Source organism: Mustelus asterias, chromosome 19, assembly GCF_964213995.1.
Source record: "Mustelus asterias chromosome 19, sMusAst1.hap1.1, whole genome shotgun sequence".
In the NCBI taxonomy this organism is placed as follows: domain Eukaryota; kingdom Metazoa; phylum Chordata; class Chondrichthyes; order Carcharhiniformes; family Triakidae; genus Mustelus; species Mustelus asterias.
Genome location: NC_135819.1, coordinates 42,405,845 through 42,418,349, shown reverse-complemented (window position 1 = coordinate 42,418,349; position 12,505 = coordinate 42,405,845). Strand labels below are relative to the sequence as shown.

General features: G+C 47.7%; 1 protein-coding gene across 2 annotated transcripts in view; it reads left to right on the top strand.

Moving 5' to 3' along the window:
- kif21a (kinesin family member 21A) overlaps positions 1–12,505 on the top strand; it is a 159,722-nt gene that overhangs the window by 139,888 nt on the left and 7,329 nt on the right. For both annotated transcript variants that reach the window (XM_078235391.1, XM_078235390.1), the window contains 4 exons: positions 530–666; positions 7,886–8,066; positions 9,785–9,949; positions 11,327–11,444. In XM_078235391.1, coding sequence (XP_078091517.1) covers positions 530–666; positions 7,886–8,066; positions 9,785–9,949; positions 11,327–11,444 — 601 coding nt within the window. The remainder of the gene's footprint in view (positions 1–529; positions 667–7,885; positions 8,067–9,784; positions 9,950–11,326; positions 11,445–12,505) is intronic.

Genomic DNA, 12,505 nt, shown 5'->3' with positions numbered 1-12,505 from the left:
AAGTAAGAGAATTGACAACTTTTTGCCAGTAGGCTTCTTCCATTTATGGAATGAACCAGAGCCTTCAGGAGAAAAGGAAGAAGGGGAGAAAGCCTGAAAATGAATTGACCCAAATCTTGATCAAGGTGAATGAAGCACATTACAGCATGTCAATCAAATTGGTGAAAGGATAGCAAAGAGCTAATGAGTAGTCAATCACGTTTAATAAATTTTACTCTCCAAATTCGGACTAATCCATATGTGTGATCCCACATTTTGGCAGAAAATTGCAAAAACAAAAAGCACTTGTTTTGGTCTATAATAAAATACAAAATTGTTTGCTAATGATCACATTTTACACTGTTGTAGAAAAATAGAACTAATTTGTAAATGCGACCCGAAAGAATAATGCAGTGCAGTCCAAGACCATTTTATTTCATCAATTAAAAATAAATGTAAGCAGTGCAATTTTTCCCCTTTGTCCTGTTGATCTGTCGTTATCTAGAAAGATTTTATTTGTCAACCAGTTTTATTCCCATTCATTTCACAGGGGAATAATCAACCTGTTTCCCAGCTCCAAAGGCAATAGGAGTGCACCCCTTTACTGCAATCATACAGCTGAAGGACACAACAAAGCAGTGCTATGTCTAGATGCAACAGATGATCTTCTATTCACTGGAGCAAAAGGTGAGAAAATTTACTTCAAAATGTAGGAGAAAATAGATTGCATAAAATTCATAACCTTAATTTTGTTGTGGGGAAAATAATACTAAGTGGGTTAAAAATCAAAAACCAGGGAATGCATACCCAACTTGCCACCTACGTATCCACTACCATTTTATGACACAGGGAATTGTCCTTCCCTTGGGAGGTGTCCTTCCCTTGGGAGGTGGGACCCTTCATTATCTTTTAAATCAGGCTCCAAATTACACTGTGGAAACTTGATTTAAATTGTCAGGTGATTCCTCTAGAGCTTCGTGAATCCCGACAAAAAAATTGAGACAGGACCAACTAGCTCTAGAAGGAACATGCCTTTAAAGAACTCCAGGTATACTCGAGAGTAGGCATGCTTCCCCGACTCGTCAAGGAAGTCTTCAGACTCTCCTTTGCCGATCATAGCCTCTATTTAAGAGTCTCTCTGAATGCCGGAAACCATATCCACTGTTGCCTGGCCTCCTGCCAAGTCTCCTTGCCAGCATTTCCACGCACTCTTCAACACTCTCGGACCTCCCATACCATAGAATCACTAGACTGCAGAAAGTGGGCATCCAGCCCATCGAGTCTGCACTGACTCTCTGAAAGAGCATCCCACCCTAGCCCTCACTCTACCCTATCCCCGTGACCCCACGTGACTAATACACTTAACCTGCACATTGTTGGACACAGGGCGATTTTACCATTGCGTTATGCCCATTTTCGGGTGTGAAAATTTGGTAAAGTTGAGGCAAGTTGCACGATCTGCGCCCACTTCGCGCCAGTTCACATTTTACCAAGGCCTGAAAAAAGCCGCAAGCAGGAACCCGCCCAGAATGGGCGCAGCGTCCATTTAAATAAATCTGCATGGATTTTAATTCACTTAACGAGCTGCACGCCTGCCTTTACCGCCGCGTTCGTCCAATCTGGAATCGGCCTGGAACAGACATACTCGATAAAAGTCCGATTCAGGCGCTCCATCAGTGAGGGTTCATGAGGATGTAAGTGCCTATCGTCAGACAGCTCCGTGCTGCTCATAGGGGGTCCTTTAGTGGCAGCCATGTTGTGTTTTGAGTTGCAAGGGCTCGGCAAGTGAGGGGGCGGGGGGAGAGGGTCTGAAGTCTGACTCGCAGCACGGACCCGGGTCTCAGCACTGACCTCTGGTCTTGGGGATGCTGTTGGATCCTAGTGCATGAGGCTCTTCCAGCTGAAAGATGTGCACAAAGCCCTTGCTGCAGCCTCAGAACTTTTCAAGCAGCAGTGTCTGTGCTCATTACTGCATGAGTTCTGGGTGTGTGTTACTGAGGGGTGGATAGGAGGGGTGCTGTGTTTGGGGGGGGGGGGGGGGGGGGGTGGTGGGGGAGGGGCATGTGTGTGGAGAATGGGGAGGCTGTAGTGCTGGGGGGGCATGTGGGTGGGGGAGTATGGGCAGTGTGTGTTGCTGGACTAGGGGCAAGTAGCATTCCTTATTCTCCACGTGTGTTTCTCTCCTCCAAATCTACCCCTTCAGACGAGGTGGTTTTTGCGATGCAACCAATCGATCTTGCTGTTCTTTTGGTTGCTGCTGGAGCTAAGGGGGAGGAGCATGCGGGTGAATTGTGGGCACGGGGGGCCCAGGCCTTACCACTTGCAGGAGTAGAGGGGGACGGCCACCGGAGGCAGGAAGTGGCTGCCATTCGTCTGGGGGTGGTGGGGGGAGGGGAGGGTGGCGGCGGCGGCGCAGCAAAAGGAGGGAGCGGAGACCCTGACAGTTCTGCACACTATTGTCGCTTGAACAAATGTCGGACACCGTGTGCCACTGACAGCTGCGGCTTAGAAAGGACACAGTGCAACACCTGTGCCACTTGTTGCAGGACCTAGTACCTCGGGGGTGGGGGGGGTTAGGTACCCACTCTCGGCTGTCAAATTGATGGCTGCTCTAAACCTTTATGCCACTGGCTCCTTCCAAACACCCAGAGGAGGTGTATGTGGCATTTCTCAGTCAGCTGTGCACACCTGTGCCAAGGATGCCATGGATGCCCTATATGCCCAGGCAGACCAGTACATCAGATTTCACCTGGCTAATCAGGAAGCCCGGGTTGTAGGATTCGTGGCCATTGCGGGATGCCTAATCGTCGCCCTCAAGGCCCTCCTTCAGAATCCATGAAGATTTATCAATGGAAAGAGGTTCTACTCCCCAAATATCCAATTGGTTTGTGACCACGAGACACCCCAGCAGCGTTCATGACAGTTTTATTCTGAGGAGCTCAGACATGCCGGAGGTCTTTTGAGGAGGAGCCCAGGCTACAGGGATGGCTCGTGAGTGACATGGGATACTTGCTTCGGATTTGCCTGATGATGCCTGTGACTGAGGAGCTCTGGTACAATGAGGCCCATGTAGCCACCCGCATGATAGTGGAGAGGTGCATTGGGCTCCTGAAAATGCGGTTCCGGTGCCTGGACTGCTCTGGTGCGGCCCGACAGTACAGCTCCTGATTTGTTCCACATTGCGGTAGTGTGCTGTGCCCTTCACAACCTGGCGCAGCAGAGAGGTGACCTTTGGAGGAGGAGGAGAATGTCGAGGCCGACCAGCTGGGCATCGCTGGGAAGTAGGCCGCCCAGCAGGCGGCGGAGGAAGAGGAGGAGGACCACGCTGAACAACGCCACCCTTGCGATCGAGTGCTGGCAGCCAGAATGAGGCATGCGAGGGCAGCTAAGAAGTCCCTACTCACCAGGTGCTTTGCTAACTAGGGGGCTGTGATTGTGCACATGGCTTCCATCTCTCTCTCTCTTCCACCCCCCCCCTCCCCCCCTCCCCCACCCCATGCCAAAAAGTTCTTCTATCTCCTGCAACATTGTCACACCAGAGTGGTGGGCCTGGGTATGCTGTGTTAACAAGTTTCTTTGGTAGGCAGGAGGGTGGTGATGATGATTCACATGCATGTTGGCACCTCGGCCCACGTCTGTGTAATGGGTAAGGGATCAGTGAACCCTGAGACAGGGCCCTGAGGCAGGTGGATTGTGGGAGGGAATCGCTTGTGGGTTCTAGGGAACCAATGGCTTCATTTTCTCTGTGACACAACATTGAGGGGCCTCCCCAACTGACATCAGCATGAAGCATCCCTCCAGAATTCCTGTTCGATGCAAACTGGAGACAAATTGGTCACAGATGGGTGGTGAAAAAACATTTATTGATTTCAATAAAAGTGTCTGAATAATAAGTTCTAACATAAAAACGTGTGAACAGAAAATGTTAAGGTGCTTCAAGATCTAGTGCAGCCCTTCACCCGTGCCATCTGAGCGCAACTGCAACTTCCTAACCTTACATGGCCCACCACTACATCTATGTGTCTCCCCAGAGGTGGAGGGGGCCAGATGCCTACCTCGCCCCGTGGCCTGTGATGCACTTGGCGGGTGTTCTCTGATGGGTCTGGAACTTGAAGGCCCTCGCCGGCTCCCTTGTGTCTGGGACGTTTCCATGACACCCTCTTCATCCCGCTGCCCCTGAGATACCCCGGTGTCAGGAGCAGGAAGTCAGGTGTATTCACAGTCTCCTGGCTGGAAGGCCCCGGCATGAGCTCAAGCCCTTTTTCCTCCCTTGGGATTCCCGTGGGCCCCTGGGTCCATGGGATGGCAGTGCTTCAGCAGTGAGCTCCAAAAGCTCCGGCGTCACCTGGCCCTGCCAGTCCTGGAGGACCACCTGTGTCCTACCCATGGTAGTCGAGCCCTCTGCAATGGCCACCCAAGGTGAGGGCCACCTGTCAATGGCTGCAGCAAGTATCTCCTGAGACTAGGCCACGCGCAGCAGCCCTTCAGCCATGACCCCTTGTGACTGGGCCACATTCTCAAAGGCTGCTGCCGTAGCCTGCTGTGTCTCCTGCAAGCTCTCTCAGCCATGGGTCGCAGAACCTCAAGAATCCTGTTCAGTCCCTCAGCTTTGGCCTTCTGGGACTCCGCTGTGACCTGTTGTGACTCGGCCATCGTTTGGAGCCTGCCACTCAGTTGAGGATTCCCTGCCCCAGGCTTTCCACTGCAGACGCCACCCTTGCAGTGTTGGCCTGGGAATCTCACAAGACAGGCGATAGTTGGTCTGCCTGGAATCTTTGGGACTCCTCCCAACAGCCTCACAGTTGGTCCAGTGTGGCAGTCAGCCCTTCCTGCATTCCCTGGCTCTGTTGCTGCATCCCCTGCAGCTAAGTTGGAAGTGATCTCAGAGGACCAGCATGCAGCCTTGGGCCAGCTGAGTCCTCGCCTTCGGCAGGCCTCCGCGTGCCAGAGGCCTCGGACGTTCCCTCCTCCACCAGATGTACATTATCGGATATGTCGTGCTCACCAGAGAGTGACCCAGAAGCCTCACCACTAACTGGACCCACCGACATGTCAGTATCTAGGATGGTGAGTTGTGAGGTGGAAGCTGACACCAAAACTGTGCCACCTTCAGAAGTCCCTTCATCCATATTCTCCGAGGACTCTAGGGCAGGATGGGCGGGAGCAGCAGTGGGGGCTGTGATGCCAGATGGCCTGGGCGCATCTGGGTCCCTTCCAGCAACACAGTGCAAGGAAGGGAGAGGAATCTGGGATGCAAAAAACTTGATTCACATTTCTCCATTGAACATAGAACAAAGCACAAAGAATGGTACATCACAGGAACAGACCCTTCGGCCCTCCAAGCCTGCAGCGACCAGGCTGCCCATCTGAATTGTAACCCCCTACCCTTCCGGGGACCGTATGCCTCTATTTCCATTCCAATCATATATTTGTGCCCCTTAAAGCTCACCCTCATATCTGTTTCCATGACCTGCCCCGGCAGAGAGTTCCAGGCACCCACCACCCTCTGTGTAAATACATGCCTCGTACATCTCCTTTAAACTTTGCCCCTCACACCTTAAACTCATGCCCCTTAGAGATTGCCTCAAATTCAGTGGAGGAGTGACAGGTGCTCAATTCTTGACTCCAGCCCGATCATGCTGGACAGCTCCAGCGCCCACTCTTCAAAGGGGGTGTGGACCTGGAGATCTCGCTTACCACCCCTTCTGTTCGCCCTCTCTCGGGTGTTATGGTCGGTCTTCTCCTGTGGGGACAGAAGGAGCCATGAAATAAATGATGGCGTGATTCCTGCAGAGTATCGGGGGTGGCCCTCAGAGGGCAAGTGCAGCGCTACTCTTGAGGCGGGGGAGGGGAGGGGGGAGGTAGAAGCATGCAGGGTGCTGGGGGTAGGGGGTGTTTTGGGGGAAGATCCTAGATGGGGCTAAGCACTCACTCTTGCTGCTTGGATGAGGTCATTGACTTTATTGAGGCACTGCTTCACCATTCTGGGGGCCAGTGCCATGGCACTAACTGAGGCGGCAACTGCTTCCCAGGGTGTGTTGCCGTCACACCCCGTGGGTCTGCATCCTGTGGCGGGGGGGAGAGTGGGTGTCCTGCCTCACCTTTGCAGCATCCAGCAACCTGCTGAGGTCATCCTCCACGAATCTAGGTGCTGGCCAATTGGACATTTTATCCTGCACTGCCTCCCTGCCCGTCCATCCTTGGGGTTTTATGAAGCGACTCTTGTTAGGGCAGATCAACTGCAGGAGTTTGGCAGAGCGTTCCAGCAAGTTAAATGCAGTTTGCTTTTTAGCATTGAGGGAAAGGCAAGTGAGCTGTTGCTGATGGGGAGGGGGTTGATCAGTGCCTCCATGATTGGGGGCAGGGGAGAGGGAGGGAGGTGTCATACGGCCATCGGAGTCGGGGGGAGATGGGGCCATGTGCAGGTGGATCTGGGGGAGGGGGAAGGCCACTGCCACTCTGCCTGCAATCGGTGTGTGCGACTGTGCCTGAGATCGGTGGGCAGGAGGCAGGGGAGGGAGTGGTTAAATAAGGAGGTCAGTAATGTTGCCGGGGGGGCGCGGGGTGTCCAATGTCCGTGGAGGCCAGAGCGAGGCATTATCTGGTCCGGGAGGGATGTGGCAGGGAGCAGTATTATTATTTTTGTGAGTGCGTAGTTAGAGGCTCTGATCAGAACTGCAGGGATTTGAGCACATTAAGCCCTGCCAACAGGCTTCTGCAGCAAGAATCGGAATCGCTGATATTTTTGAAAGCATAGTGCGTATGGGGGGGTGCCTAAAAACAGGCCCAGAAGACACATCTCCCAGTTTCAAGTCCACCCAAATAGCGCCCTAAGGGTAAATTCCGCATGGCCAATCCACCACACCTGCAGATCATTGGACTGTGGTTTCCTCCCGAGGACCTGAAGGAAACCCGTGTAGACACAGTGACAACTCGCAAACTCCACACACAAGGCTGGAATTGAGTCCAGGTCCCTGAGAGTCAGCAGTGCTAACCACTGTGCCACCCCACAAAACAGAGCATTGTCTCAAATACCATCTGGACTGCAGCCTCACGATTGCTAGTTTAAATTTGATCCACCCATTAGGTGAATTTTCTCAAGTTATTCTTCTCGAGCACAGAATTAATTCAGCTTCACGCAAAAGTATTTATTTACAAATTGCCGTATCACAGAGAAACACCTCAAAGCGTTTCACACAATGAATTACTTTTAATACCTTCTGAGAAACTTTGATCAATCAGGAGTGTCTATAATTTGAAGAATCGCTTTTGATTGGAAGCATCACCTTCCCTGAACCATTTGAGATAACAAAGGCTTCAAGATCTTTTCTGTTGTGCATAGTTTCCTGGCCTGACCAACTTTGTACCAATTGTGAGATTTTGGTTCGTTAACCCCAATCTGTTAAAATCAATCCTATTCTGCTGCTATATATTTAGCAGGGTCTCAATAGGTCCTGAATCTTACTATTTTTCTTTGTACAAGGAAGTAAGAGGACATGTTAGTTGATCCTTTGTTATGAAAGCAGAAGGTGCTGGAAATACTCAGCTGTTCAGGCAGCAGAGAGAAGCAGGATTAACCTTTCGCATCTTGTGACTTTTCAGACTTGAAATGTTAACTCGATTTCTCTCTCCACTGATGCTGCCTGACCTGTTGAATATTTCCAGGGTCACCTGTCTGTCTTTGTTTCAGTTTTCCAGCATCTGCAGTATTTTACTTTGGTGCTTGATCCCTTGTGACCCTTTGTGAGTTGAAAGGAGAATTTGCTTCAGGAATCTATGGGCAGTTTAATAATATTGCAGATAAAGGAGGGTGCGTGGAGGGGAATAATTGTACATGTGTTCTGCTCTAGGGTATAGAACAGATGGCAGGCTAACTGCATTATTCCTTTCTGTAAACTTTTAACAGATCGCACTTGTAAAGTATGGAACCTCGTAACTGGGCAAGAGATCATGTCTCTTGGTGGACATCCCAATAACGTGGTGTCTGTCAAATACTGCAGTTATTCCAGTTTGGTATTTTCTGTTTCCACATCTTATATTAAGGTGTGGGATATCCGAGACTCTGCCAAATGCATTCGAACACTGACGTAAGTATCTGTCCTGGTAATTTAGGATTTTACTTTAAAACTATTCAAAAGCTGCTTTCAACTTTCGTGATTGGAATTTAAATTATTTGTAAGTGCATTATAAAGTATTCAATATAAACATTTTAGAAATTAATCTTCAGTAGTAGTTATGTGAACATAAGCTATAGGCCACACAAGTTTCATTTTGTAGTTTTGTACCAGCCTGACATCCTGAACAAATCAGTATAAGCTCCAGTAAGCAAGCACACAGCTTGCTTTGAGTCCACACATAACAGTTATCAAGTTATTCATACAGTACAGAAGAGGCCCTTTGGCCTGTCGAGTCTGTACCAACGAAACTACACTCAATCTATACTAATCCCACTTTCCAGCATTTAGCCCATAGCCTTGTATGGTTGACATTTCAAGTGCTCATCCATGTACCTTTTGAAGGTTGTGGGGTTTCAGACCTCTATTACCTTCCCAGGCAGTGTATTCCAGACTCCCACCACCCTCAGGGTGAAAAAAGAAATCCTCAAATACCCTCTAAACCTCCTGTTCCTTACCTGAAAATTATGCTCCCTCAATACTGACCCTTCAACTAAAGGGAACAGCTGCTTCCTATCCACCCTGTCCATTACCCTCATAATCTTATACACCTCAATCAGGTCCCCCACCCCCATCAGTGTTCTCTGCTCTAAAGAAAACAATCCAAACCTATCCAGCCTCTCTTCATAGCTCAAATGCTCCATCCCAGGCAACAACCTGGTGAATTTCCTCTGCATTCTCACCAGTGTAATCACGTCCATCATAAGGTGAGGCAACCAAAACTGCACACAGTTGTGGTTTAACCAAAGTTTTGTACAGCTCCAACATAACCTCCCTACTCTTACAGTCTATGCCATGATTGATACAGTAAGAGTTTTAACAACACCAGGTTTAACAACACCAACTCTTACTGTGTTTACCCCAGTCCAACGCTGGCATCTCCACATCATGATTGATACAGGCAAGTGTCCCATATGACTTCTTAATTACCCTATTAATCCGTTCTGCCACATTCAGGGATCTGTGGACAAGCACCCCAAGATCCCACTTCCTCTGAGCTTCCTAGTGTCCTGCCATTGTCTTGTTCCTCCTTCCAAGTGCATCACCTTGCACTTTTCAGGGTTAAATTCCATCTGCCACGGATCTGCCCATCTGACCAATCCATCTAGATCTTCAAACTTACTTATCTCTTTTCCACCACCACCACCCCCTGCCCTGCACCCCTATCACCGCATTCTCACCTATATATTTTTATATATAATATACTGATTCCTGTGTTACACCACCAGACGGTGGCCTTTGTCACACAACCACCCTCTAAGACTTGCCACTAAGCCAGTTTTGGATCCAGCTTGCCAAGTTACCCTGGACCCCATGTACTTTTGCCACCTTTATCAGTCTCCCATCTGGGACCTTGTTAAAGGCTTCGCTGAAGTCCATAAAAACTGCATCAATTGTGCTACCCTCATCTACACACCTCAAAATTCATTCAAATTGACCATGAAAAAGCTGGCACCTAATGCAAATGAACATATTTAACTATTGAATGAGCACAGCTTCAATGGGCAGTTCTCAAATTTTATGTAAATTTTCTGAAGATATTTACATTTCATGTTAAGATAATGGTAAGATCAGGGCTAATGAAGATAACCGTGTAATACAGCATGCAAAATAAATGTATCGTCTTTCAGGTCATCTGGTCAGGTATCAACGGGGGATGCTTGTGCGAATACAAAAAATAGAACGGTTACCATCCCTCCTGGAGAAAGTCAAATAAATCAAATTGCACTGAACCCCACTGGAATGTTTCTCTATGCTGCCTCGGGTAATTCTGTGCGGATGTGGGATCTCAAAAGGTATTTTGTCTTCAAGTGAAGGAGACTTGGTTGTGTAGGGATTTCGTTATGCTTAAGTTATGCTTTAAATATTTGTTTGTGTGTAAGCAAAGCTTTGCAATACAGTTGAATGTAAGATTGAAAGTCAAAGTCAGCCTCTGCATATTCTCCACCAAAGATAGTGTCAAAGTTGTATAGCACGCTTGAGCTTTTGGGAGCTTGCAAAAACACTTTGTGAGAGATTTTCTTTGATAATGGCAAAGGCTAATGTCGGGCAGGAAAGGTGACGTTGATGCCACCAATGGCAATCAGTCATATAGTCTGGGACTGCGAGAAAACAATTACAGTCACGGGTTCTACAATGTGTCACTGGGCGACGGCCTCTGATTCACCTGCAAATTAGCAGCACTGTCTGGGTGCCATTTTTAAAGACCACCTTAGCGCAAGTTTTTTTTTAGCTTATTAATGTCACAAGTTGGCTTACATTGACACTGCAATGAAGTTACTGTGAAAATCCTCTCATCGCCACACTCCGGAGACTGTTCAGGTACACAGGGCGAGAATTTAACATGGCCAATGCACCTAACCAGCACGTCTTTCAGACTGTGGGAGGAAACCGGAGCACCCAGAGGAAACCTACGCATGGGGAAAGCATGCAGACTCCACACAGACAGTGACCCAAGCCGGGAATCGAACCCAAGTTCCTGACAGTGTGAGGCAGCAGTGCTAACCACTGTGCTGGCAAACCAGGGAACAATCCTCATCCAGATGCACCCCCTGACATTACCCTGGCACAACCCTCTTCCCACTATAGCCCCTCTTGCCTCAACTCCCCCCCCCCCCCCCCCCCCCCCCGCAGCGCTGCACACACCTCTGGGTGTACTGTTCGCCAGGTGCACACCTGACAGCAGTCCATCTTCATGCTGTCCTGTCATCATGCCGCTGTGGATGGATCTTTTGATGTGCGGGTATGATTCTGGCGTATGGGCCTAATAATGAAATGTTAATCTATCACAATGAGGTTCCCGATGTTAAGCGTCAGGAAACATGGCCTGCCACTGACAGTGGGGGTGGTGGGGGGGATCGTTTCTTGCTTTTATGCCTTGTGAAATGTGACTTTGGCTTTCTCGCAATACTTTACACTCATGTCACCAAGCCCTCTCAACGTGAGCGGGAGCGGAAAATCCCGTCCATAAATTCTAATTACTAAATTAACCATTTATACTTGTTTTTCTATCAGGAAACAAGTCTTTTTGATATCACTCTAGTTTGTGAGCTTTGAAATTGTGCTGTAATTATCTTGTGTTTGTCAAGAGAAAAGCGTATGTCAATACTGTTAATTTTTGTGTGCGATGTATATAATTAACAATAATTTGGTGACCATTTTCCATTTTCAAGGTTTCAGTCCACTGGAAAGCTGACTGGCCATTTAGGACCAGTTATGTGCCTTACTGTTGATCAAACTGCAAATGGGCAAGATCTCATTATTACTGGGTCCAAAGATCACTACATAAAGGTAGCATTTTTATCGTACAAAAAGTATTTTACCACAAAACTTGCATTCGTTTATTGCAATTCCCTTTTAAATGAGCCCTTTGCTGCAAGGTTTAAATTTAATTTGGACAATATTGTGAAATATATTCGTAACACTTGTAACATAAAACATGTAACTTAAATGTGCTTTTTGAGGCCAAATAAAAATTGTGTACATTATACTTGATTTTCGGATATGCTGAATTATTGTTTTTAAGTTAATTAATTAAGACATCCAACATCTTGAAATTAAAATGCAGCAATATTTTTTAATAATATACTATTAGAGATGTTGGTTACATCTGAGTCCTAACAGTTCCTTATGATGCTTGGGGGGGAAAAAAGTAGTAAGCCTTGTTGGATCACTTTTCCATGTCCCTCCTATAGCGGATTGTAGTGCAGTTTTCAGGGATTTGTAATTTAATGATCATATAGTCAGGACGTCTTGGTGGGTGTCCTAGAAGGAGAATAGTGAAGTAGTGGAAAAATTTACATATTGATTAAAAGCCTGACAAGCTGCAACATAAATGCTGCTTCCGTAACTGAACTCATCCTTGAATCAGCTGGCTGTTTAGTTACATTTATTTGTCAGGAAGACTCCCACAACCTGAATGTCGAGGTGGGGCAGGGCCCATCACCCACATTCACTGCACATCAGCTTCCCACCAGATGTCAACTGAGAACACAGAATTTTAGTCTCCCCTCATCAGGATTGTCTCAGCAGGGAGTTGAACATTAGACATTCTGACTTGAGTACAAATGCTGCCACTGAAGACTCGCTTCCTCGAAGAGGTGAAAGGAGAGGAGGCATAAGAAAAATATCATCATTAAGGGTTGTGATCCATATTTCGTAACTGCTGTAGAGTTTACTTGTTTCTCAAATTGCATTGCCCTCAAGTTCAACCATTTTAACAGCCCTTCACCACCCCCCAAAACCATTAAAATTTGATTATTGTGGAGTAAATTAATCCATAGTATTCCTTATGTAGACATAACATAAGAAGTAAATGTTACAGCTTAAATATAAATGTCATCCTTTCACCC